Source organism: Macaca fascicularis, chromosome 9, assembly GCF_037993035.2.
Source record: "Macaca fascicularis isolate 582-1 chromosome 9, T2T-MFA8v1.1".
Taxonomy (NCBI): domain Eukaryota; kingdom Metazoa; phylum Chordata; class Mammalia; order Primates; family Cercopithecidae; genus Macaca; species Macaca fascicularis.
In genome coordinates, this window is record NC_088383.1 from 62,425,382 (window position 1) to 62,442,859 (window position 17,478).

The 17,478-nt window shown below is 48.0% G+C and overlaps 1 protein-coding gene across 1 annotated transcript; it reads left to right on the plus strand.

Annotated features, from left to right (window-relative positions):
* The first annotated feature begins 2,466 nt into the window (after window positions 1-2,466).
* Window positions 2,467-15,510, plus strand: LRIT1 (leucine rich repeat, Ig-like and transmembrane domains 1). The gene is made up of 4 exons (XM_005565271.4): window positions 2,467-2,702; window positions 6,360-6,826; window positions 9,999-10,304; window positions 11,475-15,510. The coding sequence occupies exons 1-4, from the start codon at window positions 2,581-2,583 to the stop codon at window positions 12,449-12,451; spliced, it is 1,872 nt and encodes a 623-aa protein (XP_005565328.4). The 5' UTR covers window positions 2,467-2,580; the 3' UTR covers window positions 12,452-15,510.
* Window positions 15,511-17,478: the final 1,968 nt, after the last annotated feature.

Sequence of the window (17,478 nt, forward strand, 5' to 3'; positions counted from 1 at the left end):
GTAATTTATGGATGGAGCTGGAACAAAAGCCAATCTCCTATTCCTCAGGCTTAGGCACTTTTCAATGGCATCTTTGACGCACTCTGGTAGAGCAACCCACTCTGTTCCAGGAATGCCCACTTCCCAGGCCTTTCCTTTCATGAGTCCTCACTTCCATCTAAGCCTAATCCCTCTGCAGGGCTGAGCTTATTTTTGCACCCTCCAGAGCGTTCCCTGTTCTTTCTCAATTTCTTTTTTTTTTGTTTGTTTGTTTATTTGTTTGTTTGTTTGTTTTGGGATGCAGTCTCGCTCTGTCGCCCAGGCTGGAGTGTAATGGTGCAATCTCGGCTCACCGCAACCTCCGCCTCTCAGGTTCAAGCCATTCTCCTGCCTCAGCCTCCTGAGTAGCTGGGATTACAGGCATGTGCCACCATGCTCGGCTAATTTTGTATTTTTAGTAGAGACAGGGTTTCTCTATGTTGGTCAGACTGGTCTCAAACTCCCGACCTCAGGCCCGCCTCGGCCTCGGAAAGTGCTGGGATAACAGGCATGAGCCACCGCGCCCGGCCTTCTTTCTCAGTTTCTACCTTATGGTGTTGGTTAATACATATGTCAGTCCTTTTTTCATGCCTTCAAGGTCACAAAAGCCTTCATGAGAGAAGATAAAGCAGGGCAAGGCCAAGATTAAACGGTAAAGTTCATTTGGGCAAAAGACACAAAGAGGAAGAAGCAGAGATGTGGAAACAGGCACATCTGGTGGCTGGGCTTGGGGAGGAGGAAATATAGCTGGGAAACACTGGGAAAATCCTACTGGCTGCACTGGAAGGAAAGAATGAGAAACCAGTATTGTCAAAACTGACCTGGCACCGAGCTAGGCATTTTATGTGTGCGCTGGGGCCCCAGAGATCTTTGCAGGTCATATACCTCACTGGTCTAGGCCTGCCTGGAATCACAGGCATGAAGGACTGGGGAACCCTCTAGAAAAGTCAAACAATATAGGTAGGGCATGCTGGACTAGAGAACAATGCCTCGGGGTCAAATGTGAAGAATAAATGAGCGAGTCAACTGAGTGTCTACTATTAGGAATCATCCCTGGTCAGTGCCCACCGGCATCTTGAGTAGATATGGTAAAGTGAGATAGGGTTAGGAGAGAATAGGTAAAAATTGAAATTAGGCTGGGTGCGGTGGCTCAGGCCTGTAATCCCAGTACTTTGGGAAACTGAGGCAGGAGGATCACTTGAGGCCAGGAGTTTGAGACCATCCTGGGCAACACAGCAAGACCCTGTCTCTACAAAAACTAATTTTTTAAAAAATAGCCAAACATGGTGGTGGTTGCCTGCAGTTCCAGTTACTCAGGAGGCTGAGGTAGGAGGATGGCTTGAGCTCAGGAGTTCGAGGCTACAGTGAGCTATGATTACACCACTGCACTCCATTCTGAGTGACAGAGCAACCCTGTCACTATAAAGCAAAAGAAAGCTTTATGAATGGAGAATTTCCAAAAGTCCTTATTAGAGGTTGGGTTCTGTCTCCAAAAAAACCTGAAGTGCCTTCTCTAAGAACTCTCTGAGCTACCTCTCTGGGGCCGTCGCTGGAGTACCATCCATTGAGGAGAGGGGTGCCCTTGTCCCTCATGTGGAGACATCCCCACCTTTGGCATTCATAGTAATGCCCAGGAGGGGCCAGCTGAAATAGCAGTGTGCTGAGTCCATATCCATGGGGCACTCAAGGCAGGCAGCTGTTTGCCTGGCAGCCTGGGACCATTTGCAGGCTCATGAGAGACACCTCTGATATCTCCCCAAAATATCTGAATCTGTCCAGTTCCTCTGTAAGCAGGGACTTAAAAGAACCAGTGAAACTGGGCACTTACAACTTATGAGGGAGCTTCTGTTCCCACAGGCTATCAAGACCTTGGAATTTGAGTTTAATTTTCACAAACACCCTGCATGGAGTAGCTTTATTTCTCTTTGTCGGATAAGGACACAGAGGCCAAGAGAGAATGTGACTCACCCAAGGTCACAGCCCATTAATGAAACAGCTGGGATTTGACCCCAGGAAGCCTGGGTCCAGAGCTTAGCCTCCTTCCAATGCCTTTAGCACCGTCAAGAAGCGTTGCTTCATTTCACTGCTTTTTGCTGGAAGACAGTGTCAGAGGAAAGAATTTCCAAAGGCCCTTATTGAGGCGGGGGTTCTGTCTCCATCTTCCCTGGCACTCCACTGGAGTCTCTGTTGTCCGTGGCCTTGTTGGGATGGGGTGCTTTGCAGATGACAGTCCCATGGCTGTTTGCCTCTGGGAAGCTGCCTACTTGTCTTGCTTTGCTGTGCCCTGGCCTCTCTGGGCCTGTCGCTATTGCTATGGAGGGGGGTCCCCCGCCCCCACCCTCAGGACTGAGTGATTCAGAAAGCAATAAGCCGCTGAGTGCTGGGGCTGGGACTCCCCTCCCTAATCCCCAGCCTGTCAGTGTTTATCCGATGGCCTCAGGAGGGGGTGTAAGGGGCTGGCGAGCAAGTGGGCAGCTGCTGGGCTTGCTGGGCTTGCTGGGCCGGTGGGACGGAGCGGTCCAGGGACAGGCCCCTGCCTGGGCCAGAGAGGAGCCAGGAGCCATGAGGGTGGCATTAGGCATGCTCTGGCTCTTGGCCCTTGGGTGCCCCCCCCAGGCCCGGGGGTTCTGCCCCTCTCAATGCAGCTGCAGCCTCCATATCATGGGTGATGGCAGCAAGGCCAGGTATGGTACTGGGTGTGTGGGATGGGCAGCCCAGCCTCCATTGCTCTGCCAGCTAGGCTGGGTTGGGAGGAGTTGGAGCTGGGGCCCTGGGTGAGATCTTCATCTCCCCTGGCCCCTGAGGACCAGGGGTCTTATGGGGTGGTCTGTGCTGCATTATTTTCCAGCAAGCAAAGGGGTGACTCTGTCCGAGAGGTACCAGGTATCTATACACATGGGCCCGAGGGTGAAGCACAAGTGTGTCAGTTCTAGGAAGTCCTTCCTGAGTCCTCCTCCAGGCTCCTGGAGGAGAAGAGCCCTCCTTAAACGTCCAGGAAATCCCTTCCCTTACTGCTTTCTTTTCTTCTCCTTGATTTTTTCTATTCCTTCTTCTTTTCTATATTTCCCCAGCCCCTTCTTTCCCAGGCTCTTGCACTCTCTTGCCTGACCTCTCTACAATGCCCAATCATATTTCCTATGACCTCATCCATGATGGGACCACTTGCCTCTCATTCTCTTCCTCCTCTCAATCTTCGCTGGCCAGATCCCAGGAGCCTCAGCCTCAATCCCTTTTTATGGGTGCTCCAAAAGCCAGGAGTGCCCATCCCATGACAAGCATGCTTCCTTCCATCCCCAGCCTTTTCCTTGACTTTCCCCACCCTCTGTCTGATCCCTCAGAGCACTTCCAATCGCTCCTCCTCTCCTTCCATGACCATTCCCATGCCACCGTGGCTTGTGGACCCTTGTTCTTCCACTACTGCTCATTTTCTTCTTTTCTTTAGCAACCTTTAAAACATCTTTTCTCCGACTTCTTTAGCTTATCCATTAAAGACCTCTGCATGGTTTCTGAGCCACTGATGGTTTCTGATCCAGGGAACAATGTTATCGGAGCTACCCTTTTAATAATCTTGGTAATGAATGTCGAGTTGATTGGGGGAGGAGAGGAGGCAGAGAATGGAGAAGAACCACTAAGAAAAGACCCTTCAAATGATCTGAGAACCAGAACGAACTCCACTGTAGCCCAAGTGTCCAACGCATCAACTCATATGGAGGGTAGGGATCCTGTCCCCAAGAGAAGCCAGGCTGAGCCCTGAACAGGCTGTTTCCAGCCTGGAGAGTGTCACTGGAGTGACAAAAAGCCTCCCATCGCCCATAGGAGGCATAGGGCTGAAAGACACACAACATCCTTGATGAAACCGGTCCTGGAACCCAGGCATTCCGATTCAGTTTTCAGAACACTTTTCTGGTGATGCTGCCATGGGCAGGGACCAGTGATAAGTTCCAGGCAGCAGAGTTAGCCTTAAGATGGAAAATGAGTTTCTAGGGCCGCTAATGTAAGTCAGTGGGCATTCCTTCCTCTGAAGCCAGAGCTCTTGGTTCTACCCGCTTGACCATCCCATGGCTAACATGCACCAGCCCATCTGCATGGAGGGTCCTATGAGATCAGGAAAGATGGTAGCGGGCCCTGAGGTCCCCTGTGGCTATGGGCACAGACGGTGCAGTTAGACCAAAGCTCCTTCTGCATCTCAGAAGCCTTCCTCGGATCCCTGTCTCACCTGGGCCTCTCAGAGAGCCCAGCCTTTATGTCTGAGCTGTTGTATCATGAAGTGTGTGCTGTGGTCACTGGGATTACCTGGGAAGAGCTGGACTGTGCACCTGAATGGATTTGTGCCCATGCTGTTTGTCCCAGTTTGCCTCTGGTTTTACCCCACCAGGAGTTGTGCTGGAGGTTTGAGTTGTGCTGTAAGTTTGAGCTGTGGTGTAGGCTTGCATTGGGTTCTTACAGTTTCCTTTAAATCCCCCTTTTGCCATTTTCTCTCCCAAGATAAGTTTTCCAATCACCTGTCTTTCTCTCACCTACATCCAGACCTTCCTCCTTGCAATACCCAAACCTGTATTTTTTTTTTTTTTTTTTTTTTTGAGACAGGATCTTGCTCTGTCACCCAGGCTGGAGTGCAATGGCACAATCATAGCTCACTGCAACTTCCAACTCCTGGGCACAAGCCACCTTCCCACCTCAGCCTTCTGAGTAGCTGGGACTATAAGCATGAGCCATCACACCTAATCAAACCTATTTTATTATCTGGAAATACCGTTGCTGTAAATGCTCTTTCTTCCTGAGCTAGATTACACACTGTATGGAGACAGGGGCTATGAGGCTGATTCTCTTCTGAACTGCCCATCACTCAGTAGGAGTTCCACGTATATTTGCTCAAAAGGAGTGAATAAGAATATCCGTGCTGTTTGTGGGCACTGTTTACAAGAAAAAACAAGCCCAGCCCAGCCGCCTTTAAGTGGAGTATATGAGTTATTCTGAGGGATGCTGGTGATATGTGTGTGTACCTCCAGGAAAGCCTGATATGACCAGTAGGTTATGCTATTACAAGAGAACAACCTCCCTTAGACAGGCCTGTTCAGTGGTTGAGGGGCTTAGGATTTTATTTTCGGTTTACGTACTGTAAAACATAACCCTGAAATGTAGGCTCCTTGAGGGCAGGGACTGCTTCCTATTATCTCTCTATCCTCTGCTTTAGTCCCAGTCATAACAGAATAAGGTTTAAGAAGTCGTGGTTTGGGTAGAAGAGTTGATAAGACTGACCCGATCTACTTGCAGTGCTGAGATGCAAACAATGATGACAGTGATCCATACCCTTGGGCTCATGCAGGGTGGCAGGCAATGTGCTGGGCTTCTACATGCATTATCTCTTTAACCCCATAACCACCTGTGGAGTCTATTTGATGGCAAAACTGAGGAAACGAGACATTACCTAGTATACTCAAGGACACATAGCCAGCACGCAAAGAGCCCAGGTGTGAATCCAGGTGTGACGCTGCCAAGTCCTGGCTCTTGAACACCTTGATCATCACATGGCTCACCAGAGGTGGAGAGACTTGAGGTGCTTTCATTTTTTATGTCCTTGGTACATTTTTTGTTAAATGATAAACCAAAACAGTTACAAAAATTAAGGGAAAATTTAACAAACGAACATTTTTATTTATTTATTTATTTTTAGACCAAGTCTTGCTCTGTCACCCAGGTGGGAGTGCAGTGGGGTGATCTCCGCTCACTGCAACCTGTGCCTCCTGGGTTCAAGCGATTGTCCTGCCTCAGCCTCCCGAGTAGCTGGGACTACAGGCGTGTGCCACCATGCCTGGCTAATTTTTGTATTTTTTAGTAGAGACAAGGTTTCACCATGTTGGCCAGGCTAGTCTTGAGCTCCTGACCTCAGATGATCCACCCGCCTCCACCTCCCAAAGTGCTGGGATTACAGGCGTGAACCACCGTGCCTGGCCAAACGAACACTTTTAACACATATTTGCAAAGCAACAGTGCACAACGTGATCACGGGGTTTATTAATACTGTTCATTCTTAGTGCACTGTGGGTGCTGTGGGCTGTTATGGGTCGTAACAGTGTAAAGGTGAAGACTTGCAGGACCGTGAAGACCAAATGACCTTCCTGGGACCCTTGTGAAAGGCTCTCAGAGCAAGACCTCTGCAAAAAGGAAAAGTGGAGCTGGCTTGCTCCGGGCCCCTCTCCAGGTCCCAGCCATGGCCTGGACTCGGGTGTGGGTGTCCGGTGATAACAGGCAGAACTGGAGGCCTCGCAAAGGGAGGAAGCGGTGGGAGGTCCCAGACCAGGCAGGATCCTTGCTCAACTATCCCCCATTTCTGCCAGCAGGACGGTGGTGTGCAACGACCCCGACATGACCCTGCCTCCGGCGTCCATCCCTCCGGACACCTCCAGACTGCGCCTGGAGCGGACGGCCATCCGCAGGGTTCCTGCCGAGGCCTTCAGGCCCCTGGGCCGCCTGGAGCAGCTGTGGCTGCCTTACAACGCCCTCAGCGAGCTCAACGCCCTCATGCTGCGTGGCCTGCGACGCCTGCGGGAGCTGCGGCTGCCTGGGAACCGCCTGGCCACCTTCCCCTGGGCCGCGCTCAGGGACGCCCCCGAGCTGCGGCTGCTGGACCTGCAGGCCAACCGCCTTTCGGCTGTGCCCCCTGAGGCCGCGCGCTTCCTGGAGAACCTCACCTTCCTGGATCTCTCCAGCAACCAGCTGATGAGGCTCCCGCAGGAGCTGATCATCTCCTGGGCTCACCTGAAGACCGGTATCTTCCCTCACAGCCACCACCCCAGGCTGGTCCTAGGTAAGAGGTGGCATCCTTCACCTGGGGTCTTAGGCAAGTTACCAGGCTTCTCTGAGTTTCGATTCTTTATTTAGAAAATTGAAATCATACCTGCCTTCCAGGTTTAAGCAAAGACAGTGAGATCCACAAGAGCGGCGGGTTTAGGAGCTCAATCCACAAGCCAGACTGTGGCAGTTCGCATCCCAGTCATAAGAGAGGTCTTTCCAGGTCACACAACCAGGAGAAGGCCCCTGAGACTCAATTTCCCAACTCAGAGCTGGATGGGTTAGTACACTACACCAGCTGGACCTGCTATTTCTTCGGTTCCTTCCTGTTCCTAACAAACCAACAGCTTACCATGTGAGCTAGATCTCCTTTCCTGCCCAAGGCACCTGCCTGGTCCTGAGAATGACAGAAGGGGCATAATTCATTCTGGAAAATTGATCTGAATTATACAACTCATACATGAATAAATACAAACGTTTAAAATATTGCAGAAGAGGTTAAAGACCCTTCTGTCCTCTCTCCCTATTCCAACCCCTTCCCAAAAGTAGTTACTATTATCATATTTATATGCAAGCTCCCTATCTGTTCAGATACATTTCATATGCATATGTATGTACGTATATATACACATACATACATGGATTAAGAAAAGTTATGTGTGGGTTTTACATAAAATTTTGTCATACATACTAACCAACACTAACTTTTTGACCCAACACTATATCTTGTAGATCTTTCTAAATTTCTACAAATGGATCAAGTTCATTTTTAAAACTACTGCACAACATTCTATAGTATACCATATCTGCACTATGTTATAAACATATTTATACTATAGTTTATTTAGCCATTCCCCCTTTAGTGGACTTTTAAATTGTTTCCATTATGTTGTTAACACCTATGATGCAACAGAGAACATTCTTGGCAATACGTTCTTGTGCACATCAATGTTTCTCTAGAATAGGAACTGAGAAGTGGAATTATTAGGTCACAGAGTGTGCATATTAGACATTTAAAAACCCATCTGGTCTGGGTTTGGTGGCTTTCACCTGTAATCTCAGCACTTTGGGAGGCCGAGGCGGGTGGATCACTTGAGGTCAGGAGTTTGAGACCAGCCTGGCCAATATGGTGACACTCTGTCTCTGCTAAAAATACAAAAATTACCGGCCGGGCGCGGTGGTTCAAGCCTGTAATCCCAGCACTTTGGGAGGCTGAGACGGGTGGATCACGAGGTCAGGAGATCGAGACCATCCTGGCTAACACGGTGAAACCCCATCTCTACTAAAAAATACAAAAAACTAGCCGGGCCAGGTGGCGGGCGCCTATAGTCCCAGCTACTCCGGAGGCTGAGGCAGGAGAATGGCGTGAACCCGGGAGGCGGAGCTTGCAGTGAGCTGAGATCCGGCCACTGCACTCCAGCCTGGGCGACAGAGCGAGACTCTGTCTCAAAAAAAAAAAAAAAAAAAATACAAAAATTAGCCAGATGTGGTGGTGGGCACCTGTAATCCCAGTTACTTGGGAGGCTAACGCAGAAGAATTGCTTGAACCTGGAAGGCGGAGGTTGCAGTGAGCCGAGGTTGCTCCACTGCACTCCAGCCTGGGCAATGAGTGAGACTCCATATTTTTGAATGCCTTCCAATTCTAGGTGCTGGGAATACAGCAGAGAACAAAAGAGATGAAAATGTATATACTCATGGAACTAACAATTAAAATGGCCAAAATGTTTAACTTTTGCCAGTCTGGCAAGTGAAAGTTTCACTGTTGTTTAACTTTGCCTTTTACATTCATTCTTTCTGGCCCTATTGTAGTAAAATGAAAGCCAGGTAGCACACCACTGGAGCCAGGCATTGATGAATCTTGGGTTGCAGATGTATCATTAAGTGCATTTAACCAATGACACAAGGCAGCAACCTCTGGTGAGACAGGGTAAGGGGGAGGTGGGAAAAGGAACTGGCACCCATGGGTTGTGCTCAAAGAGACCTGAGAAACATGAATATCCAGTCAGATCTGAATGCACCCACCCCAACCCTTTGACACATGTATTAAATATATCTATGTGAATGTATAAGATATCATTGATTATTAGATAGACTATTAAATTCAATAAGTCTTTGGGGACTAAAAGGAGATAATATCAAGTGCATTTATCTTGCATTTCAGTAATGTAACCCTGTAAGAAGGAATTGTGCCTTAGAATTGAGGACACAGGGTACCTCATTTATATGCACATGGTACCCCTCTATCTCTATAATGTTCTTTGACAGAGTGGGTACAATGACCTGCTTTCGGCTCTGTAAGAATGCTCAATTTTAGAGTAAAGACAGTGGGGGATATATCCCAGGATTTGATTTTCTGGCCCTTTCACCCTGCTGTTTACGCCCATTTGAGCCATGTCAAAGGGTCCGTGGCTCAGAGCAGCCGCCTTCATTGCTGGGATGATGCTGAAAATACCATTGATACTGGGAGAACTGGCATTAAGGATCAGGGGTCAGTGATGCATTCCTAGAAATTGATTTTGTCATATTGCGATTATTGTGGAAATACTACCTGGCCAGTGGCCTGAAAGGATGAGTCCGAGAATGGCAACAGTAACTGCCAGTTCTGTCAGGATGCTGTATATCTACCCAGTACTTAAAATGATTTATTTTTGGCCGGGCGCGGTGCCTCAAGCCTGTAATCCCAGCACTTTGGGAGGCCGAGACGGGCGGATCACGAGGTCAGGAGATCGAGACCATCCTGGCTAACACGGTGAAACCCCATCTCTACCAAAAAATACAAAAAACTAGCTGGGCGAGGTGGCGGGCGCCTGTAGTCCCAGCTACATGGGAGACTGAGGCAGGAGAATGGCGTAAACCTGGGAGGCGGAGCTTGCAGTGAGCTGAGATCCGGCCATTGCACTCCAGCCTGGGCGACAGAGCGAGACTCTGTCTCAAAAAAAAAAAAAAAAACCACAAAGATTTATTTTTTATTATGTTTAAAGCAAGGCTGAAAAGAAAGTAATGCTATTATTTAACACAAAAAATCAAATTTCAGGTCATATTACTAGCAAGGCAAGGAACTGGGCCCGGAGGCCAGTTCTGCTGACTCTGAATGAGGACCTGCCTGTCCTCCCAGAGGGGAAAGGGTGCTGGGCTTGAGGACCTTGAATATCTATCCGAATATCTTGTCTTCTTTTTCACCCCTGCAGGGCTACAGGACAACCCCTGGGCATGTGACTGCCAACTCTATGACCTGGTTCATCTTTTGGATGGCTGGGCCCCAAACTTGGCCTTCATTGAGACCGAACTGAGATGTGCCAGCCCACGCAGCCTGGCCGGAGTGGCCTTCAGCCAGCTTGAACTGAGGAAGTGCCAGGGCCCAGAGCTCCATCCAGGAGTGGCCAACATCAGGTCCCCTTTGGGTGGCACAGCATTGCTACGCTGTGGAGCTACTGGAGTCCCTGGGCCCGAGATGAGCTGGAGGAGGGCCAATGGCAGGCCCCTTAATGGTACAGGTATGTGAGCTACAGGGATGCTGCACTGAGACCCCAGACTGGGGAGAGCAAAGCAGTGCCCCAAATGGGGGTTTGGCAGGGCCAGAGGGAAGTTGTCTAAGCAAAGCTCGCTTCCACCTGTCTGAGTTGAGTTTGATGGGGGGCTTCCCAGAGGCAAGTCACTGTGACAACAGATTCAACAATGACAATGGCTCTTGACCTGTCCTATCATATCCCATCAGCCACTCTATAGAGACTGGGGGCCCACACTGAGAGAACAAAAAGCTGACTTTTTGGTGGAAGATCCTCTTTTAGTGTATTAATTTTATAATAAGTTTACCAGTTGTAAATATTAAGCCAGAATTACCTGGAGTAATTAATGATGTGAGCTACCATCTATCGAGCTCTTCGTGTGGTTCTAGCACAGTGCTAAGTGTATTATGTACATAATGACATTGAACTTCAGAGAGCAACCCAGTTTTCCTTCTTATTTTGCATGTAAGTATACTGAGGCTCTGAGAGGCTAAATGCTACATTACACAGGTCATATATGGAGGAGCTGCGGTTCTAGCACAATCTAGCTGGTCACCTTTGCAAAATTCCAGGGCCCTTAAGAACATAGTGGGTTGGCTGGGCGTGGTGGCTCACACCCAGTCCTCGCAGTTTGGGAGGATGAGACAGGAGGATCGCTGGAGTCTAGGAGTTACCAGCATGGGCACCATAGTGAGACCTTGTCACAAAAAGCAAACAAACAAAAAACTGCTGAGCATGGTGGCATGTGCCTGTGGTCCCAGCTACTCAGGAGGCTGAGGTGGGAGGATCACTTGAGCCTGGGAGTTCCAGGCTGGAGTGAGCCATGGTCACACTGCTGCACTCCAACCTGGATGACAGAGCAAGACACTATCTGAAAAAAGCTAACAACAACAAAAAAACCCATAGTGTGAGCTTGTCAGATTTAGAAGGCATCATTCTTAGGCTCTGCCTCAGCCTGGGGCTCCAGAGGCTCCCCACCTATGAGCCCAAAGTAATACTGATCCCCTTGACTAGTCTAAGAAAAGTTGAATGACTACCAGTGTTTTCTCAGGATGACACCTGAGTGTGCACCAGCTGGGGCTGTGAACTTGGCCCTGAAAGGCAGCTTGGGGCAGATGGGCCCATTTGTTCTCCCTCACATGCCTGTTTTCCTCCTAGTGCATGAGGAAGTCTCCAGTGACGGCACGAGCTGGACTCTGCTGGGCCTGCCTGCAGTGTCCCACCTTGACTCCGGAGACTACATCTGCCAAGCCAAGAACTTCCTGGGAGCCTCTGAGACTGTTATCTCCCTGATTGTCACTGAGCCGCAGACTTCCACAGAACACAGCGGGAGCCCAGGGGCACTATGGGCAAGGACAGGTGGTGGAGGGGAAGCCGCTGCTTACAACAACAAGCTGGTGGCCAGGCATGTCCCCCAGATTCCCAAACCTGCTGTCCTGGCCACTGGACCCTCTGTGCCCAGCTCAAAGGAGGAGCTGACCCTCCAGCACTTCCAGATGGATGCCCTGGGAGAGCTCTCTGATGGGCGGGTGGGACCCTCAGAGGCACGAGTGGTGAGGTCTGTGAAGGTGGTGGGAGACACTTACCACAGCGTGTCCTTGGTGTGGAAGGCACCCAAGGCTAAGAACACAACTGCCTTCAATGTCCTCTATGCGGTCTTTGGGCAGCACAGCATGCGGCGGGTGATTGTGCAGCCTGGGAAGACCAGAGTGACTATTACTGGGCTGTTGCCCAAGACCAAGTATGTGGCGTGTGTCTGCGTGCAGGGCCTGGTGCCCCGGAAGGAGCAGTGTGTTATCTTCTCCACCAACGAAGTGGTGGATGCTGAGAACACTCAGCAGCTCATCAATGTGGTGGTGATCAGTGTGGCTGTCGTCATTGCCCTGCCTCTCACGCTGCTTGTCTGCTGCGGTGCTCTTCAGAGGCGCTGCCGAAAGTGCTTCAACAGGGACTCCACTGAGGCCACAGTTACCTACATCAACCTAGAGAGACTAGGCCACAGCGAGGATGGCTTGGAGGAGCTGTCCCGGCACAGTGTCAGCGAGGCCGACAGGCTTCTCTCAGCTCGTTCCAGTGTGGACTTTCAGGCCTTTGGAGTCAAAGGGGGCAGGAGGATCAATGAGTACTTCTGCTGAGGGACGTGCCTCCACAATTCACACACCTGCCCGCCCACTCTCCTTCTTTAACTCTGACACCTGAGTACATGATCACCCACTCTTACCTGCGCGGGTACCTACTTACACAGATACTTACACACAACAACAGCAGCAGCAGCTACTGCAACAACCACTAACACTTGTTAAGCACTTACTACAGGCTAGAAAGTGTTCTAAGTGCTAAATTCTTGTAACAATCATTTGCAGCAGGCACCACTATTCTCTCCATTTCCCTGGGGTGGGGGGTTAAGAAACTTGCCTGTTTCAGTCAGCTTTTGCTGTATAACAAATGAAAGCAAAATCTTAGTGATATATAGCAGTGAACACTTATTTTCACACTCACAGGCCTGTGGGTTGATTAGGATGGCTCTGCTCTGTGTGTTTCATTTGGAGCCTGGGCTGGAGAGTAGCAGTGGGTACCTGGGGCAGGTTTCTCTCATGGTGCAGTTGAATGATAATAGAGGAATGATTTTTCATGCAATGCCTGTTAAGTTCTTAGTTCAGAATTGGTATACTGCCACTTCTGTCCATATTCTATCTGCCAAAGCAAGTCTCATGGCCAAACCCAAGTTTAACGGGGCAAGTAAGGACACTTCTCCCCTGGAGGTGATGGTAGAGCACGGAATATGTGCTAAACAGTGATTTAATCCTTCATTGACCAGGATTACACAGCTAGGCAAATTTAGCTAACTCTGAGATTTGGACCACGCAGTTGGGATCCACGGTTAAAAGTCCTTACCATTCTCATATACTGCACCTTGATTACATTAATGCTAATTCATAGGCACTCACACACACCATCTCTCTATGCATTAGCCATACTGGTAGTTACCCATCCTCACTAACACACACACCACACTCATAACCCACTGTGCCCTCACTGAATTCTAATATTTATTCTCAGAGTGCTATTCTGCCTAGAGACAATCATTTGATTTTTCGATAAATGCTAGAGTTTGAGACAATGCCCAAGAGAACATTGCTCATTTGCTTTCAGAATGTCAGGCTGGAGGGATCCAAGAGATCTCATTACACTCTATGCTGTCTGGCACACTCACTTCTGCCCCCATGCAGCAGCCTTTGTGATTCTTACCAAAACCTACCTGGGTTCTTGAGAGTGTCTCAGAGCCTTCCTGGTTGCTCAAGTTGTTTCAAAGGAAAATTCCTGTTTGCTTTTTCTTAGAGCTAGGAAACCACTGAGATGTTATCTCTGTGCACTGGGGAAAGTGAATGTTCCCAGCAGAAGGCTCAATTTGTTTCTTGTTTATAGAGCTGATCTCTGGCATGAGGAGCATCCAGGGTACCTGTGCCAAGTCCTTTGGGTAGCAACTGAAGAAATTTTGGGACGGCAAGTGATCAAAGAAAAGTGTTTTGCTACTATTATGCAAGAAACTCCAAGTATTTGCAAGTATTATGTCACGTGATTTATTAGATATAAGCCAGTGTGATGCAGTGCTTCCTAAAATTACTGTACTCCCCCTCACATTTACAAAAGACCTTACCACATATTTCACTCAGTTTTCTCACATGTGATACTCATGACAACCCACTATGGAGGTGGGGCTGTTTGATTTTACAGACGAGGACCAAAGAGTTGAATGATTTATACAAGGAAGTGATGAATTCTCTTTCAGAATCCAGTTCTCTGACAACTTTCTCATCAGGCTGAGGGTCTTTATTCAGTATCAGTCGCTGCAGTGTGGTCCACAGCAGGTTCACTACAGAAATTAACTTTTTAAAAATCGCCGAAACCTGGGATCAGAACCATGAGAGCACCTATGCACATGAGCATGGAATTTCCATTCTTGGATATCTTCTGCCACCACCTGGAGGGTGCACCTGACTATAACTTGTGGGCCATAGACATTGGTAAGAGAGGCGGTTTTGTTGAAAGATGACAAAGACACTGTATACATTGGGAGCCAGCAAACTTTTTTCCTGCAAAGAAAGGCAAATAGTAAATATTTTAGGCTCTGTTGCTACTACTTAACTCTGCTGATGGGATGCAAAAGCAGCCATAGACAATATGTAAATTAGTAGTTATGGATGTCTTCCAATAGGACGCTTTTTACAAAAACAGTTGACAGGCTGGATTTGACCCTGAGACTGTAGTTTGTTTACCCCTTATGAAGATTTAGAAAGGCATTTCTGGTGAGTTTTTGGAGACCCAAGACTCAGTTCTGACTGTTTGATAAATGAGAGTGATAGACACCCCCAAAATTAGGACAAATGTAAACACAGTAGATGAAAGCAGTCGTCTGTTGAAGTGATCAGGGCGTTGCCTTTAAATGATTGTGTGAACAATCATGATGGAATAGTTATTGACCTAAAGACAAGTAACATGTAGCCAGTTTTACTGAGTCTTGTTTGAAGAAAAATCAGGAACTTAAAAGCAAGAAATCTGTAGTATTTATCTGATGTTAACAGAGAGAGAGAAAGAGAGAGTTCAATCTTGCCAACAATCCAATGGTTTATTGGGACCTATTTTCATGGTCTGTACGGAAAGGCCTCTGATATGGTTTGACTGTGTCCCCACCCAAATCTCACCTTGAATTGTAATAATCCCCACGAATCAAGGGTGGGGCCAGGTGGAGATCATTGAATCATGGGGGCAGTTTCCCCCATACTGTTCTCATGGTAATGAATAAGTCTCATGCGATTTGATGGTTTTATAACTGGAAGTACCTCTGCACAAGTCCTTTTGCCTGACACCATGTAAGACATGCCTTTGCTCCTCCTTGCCTTCTGCCATGATTGTGAGGTCTCTCCAGCCATGTGGAACTGTGAGTCCCCTAAACCTCTTTTTCTTTATAAATTACCCATTCTTGGGTATGTCTTTACCAGCAGCATGAAAATGGACTAATACAGCCTCCAAGATGATAAGCCTCCCAATACTCATCTGTCAACCTTCCTTTGTGTATCCTGTCATCCCTGGTTTGCTCTTGTAGAGAAGAATCATCCTGGATTATGCCCATGAATATTCAAGTCATGGGAAGAAACACATTCTTATTGTAAAAAATAAAACGATGTCTGGCTTACCTTAGTCTTTTAGTATGTGAGTCTGATGAGTATGAGTTAGTCCCTGAAAATTGAATGCCCTCTGAGTATCCTGGCAAAAGAATTTCTGGCCTTCCAATGCTGAAGACCAATTTGGGCCATGGTGAGGCCGCAGCATAGCTGGCCTTGGAAGCCTGATTTGGAGGTTGGTTGGAATCATAGCATCCTCATGATTTCTTTTTATGACTGCAACAAGGTTATAGTCTTCATGATTAAGCAGAGAATATGTCCAAGGTCACTTGCCCATTGTAGTTGCTGGGCACAAAAAGGCAAATACAGAAATTGTGCTCTGGACAGTGAATGTGGCCTATCAAACCTAGACTATCAATCAAGGGATTCAGTGAGCAGTTTGTCTAGAGGACAAGAGCTGGAAATTTTTTTCTTGATTATCATATAATCTAACAAGGACAAAAATCAACATACAAGTACCTGAGCATATTTATTCACAAGGGCATTGTAGTTAAGATAGGTTAGATTTATGCTTAGGCAACCATTCCCAAATGTCCCCGGCTTAACACAGAAAAATGTATTCCTGTTCCACAGACTCTACTTAAGTTTGGGAAATGCAGAAGGAGGGAGGGCTCTGCTTCACTTATTTACTCAAGGACACGGCTGGGAAGGCTCTACCATTTGGAATGTCAGTGATTGCCACAATAAGGAAAAAGATAAATTGGAAGATCGGGTTAGGGCTTTTCAAACCTCATTTCTTGTAACATTTCATTAGCCAGATCAAGAGTCTTGTAGCCCACCTATTTCAAGGAGGCTTTGAAAGGTCATCTTTTGTATGTCTGCCACAGGCATACCTCAGAATGTGGGTAGCTGAGGCAGCATCTCAGACATGCTAGCAGCAGAGGATGGGGGTGGGAAAGAGTCCTAGCTTTAGAGAAAGGGAGTACAGCATGTCTGCTCCCTGATAGGATGCCCAGTTCTCTGTCTGAGGTATCCCAGTGTTTTACTAATATTGGGAAGGTGAGTGGCATTTTCCAATTGAATAGACAGGACACTCTCCTATTAAGATTCTATTAAGACAAGCCAGGGAGCTGCCTTCCTGAAGCCATTTATATCTAAGCAATTCACGAGCACAGAGTAATTCCTCCCCCATGACTCTGTCTCTATGGAGAATTTTAAGAGCCTAGTTCTGAAAAGCATCCTGCAAGAGGGAAGATGGGTTATAATATTCCCAGACCCTCTTGCCATTTTTGTTAGGGTCTCTTGAGTTTAGAGACTACACTTAACCACAGGTTGTTTAACATAAATAACTTGACCCACGCTAACTTTAATTGTCCTGGTCTCCTGCCTCCGTTTCCAAGAGAGCCACTCCCTGTGTTCATATGCCAAATAAGGAAACCAGAGAATAAGGGGGTCAGGAAAGGAGTAGGGGGCAGTAGAGAAGTGGCCTAGATGATTCTAGAGATAGCATGCCAGTGGGTGTGCTTCACGAGCTTCCTGCAGACTTCTGGGAAGTCGGATGGAGCTGGATTCATTTGGAAAGGCTGGCATGAGAAGGAAAGACAGGAAACTGTGGGGAATGGAGAACTCTTAAGATCTTTATGCTTTGGGGTAAGGGGAGAGAAAAGAATCCACTAGTGGTTTAGAATAGTCATGAATTAAATCACATATTTCCATGAAACAAGCCTGGCAAAGCCTTAGCAAATCTGGTAGGGTACTTTGGAGTGATAATTGCTCATCAGAGTTTTCCCCCATCAGGGCAAACTGGCCAGGCCCTCACCACCCTCAGTCACTGGATGTGGGATGTGGCTGCCTTGGGAAGAACATGACCTCATGCAACCACTCCTTGCAGCTAAGCATCCACTCATCCCTTGAAGGGGGATCTAGGCAGCACATCGCCATATGTATGACAAACTTTGTGCCGATAGCTCTCGTTTTGTTTTGGATTTTTACCTTGAGACAAACTCCAGTGATCCAGCCAGGTTTTAGAGTTAGACTCT

Excerpts from the sequence above, each read along its gene's own strand:
- LRIT1 (XM_005565271.4), top strand. The coding sequence starts at position 2,581 with ATGAGGGTGGCATTAGGCATGCTCTGGCTCTTGGCCCTTGGGTGCCCC. Across the intron at positions 6,827-9,998 it reads CCACCCCAGGCTGGTCCTAG|GGCTACAGGACAACCCCTGG; the intron begins GTAAGAGGTGGC and ends TCACCCCTGCAG. Across the intron at positions 10,305-11,474 it reads CAGGCCCCTTAATGGTACAG|TGCATGAGGAAGTCTCCAGT; the intron begins GTATGTGAGCTA and ends TTTTCCTCCTAG.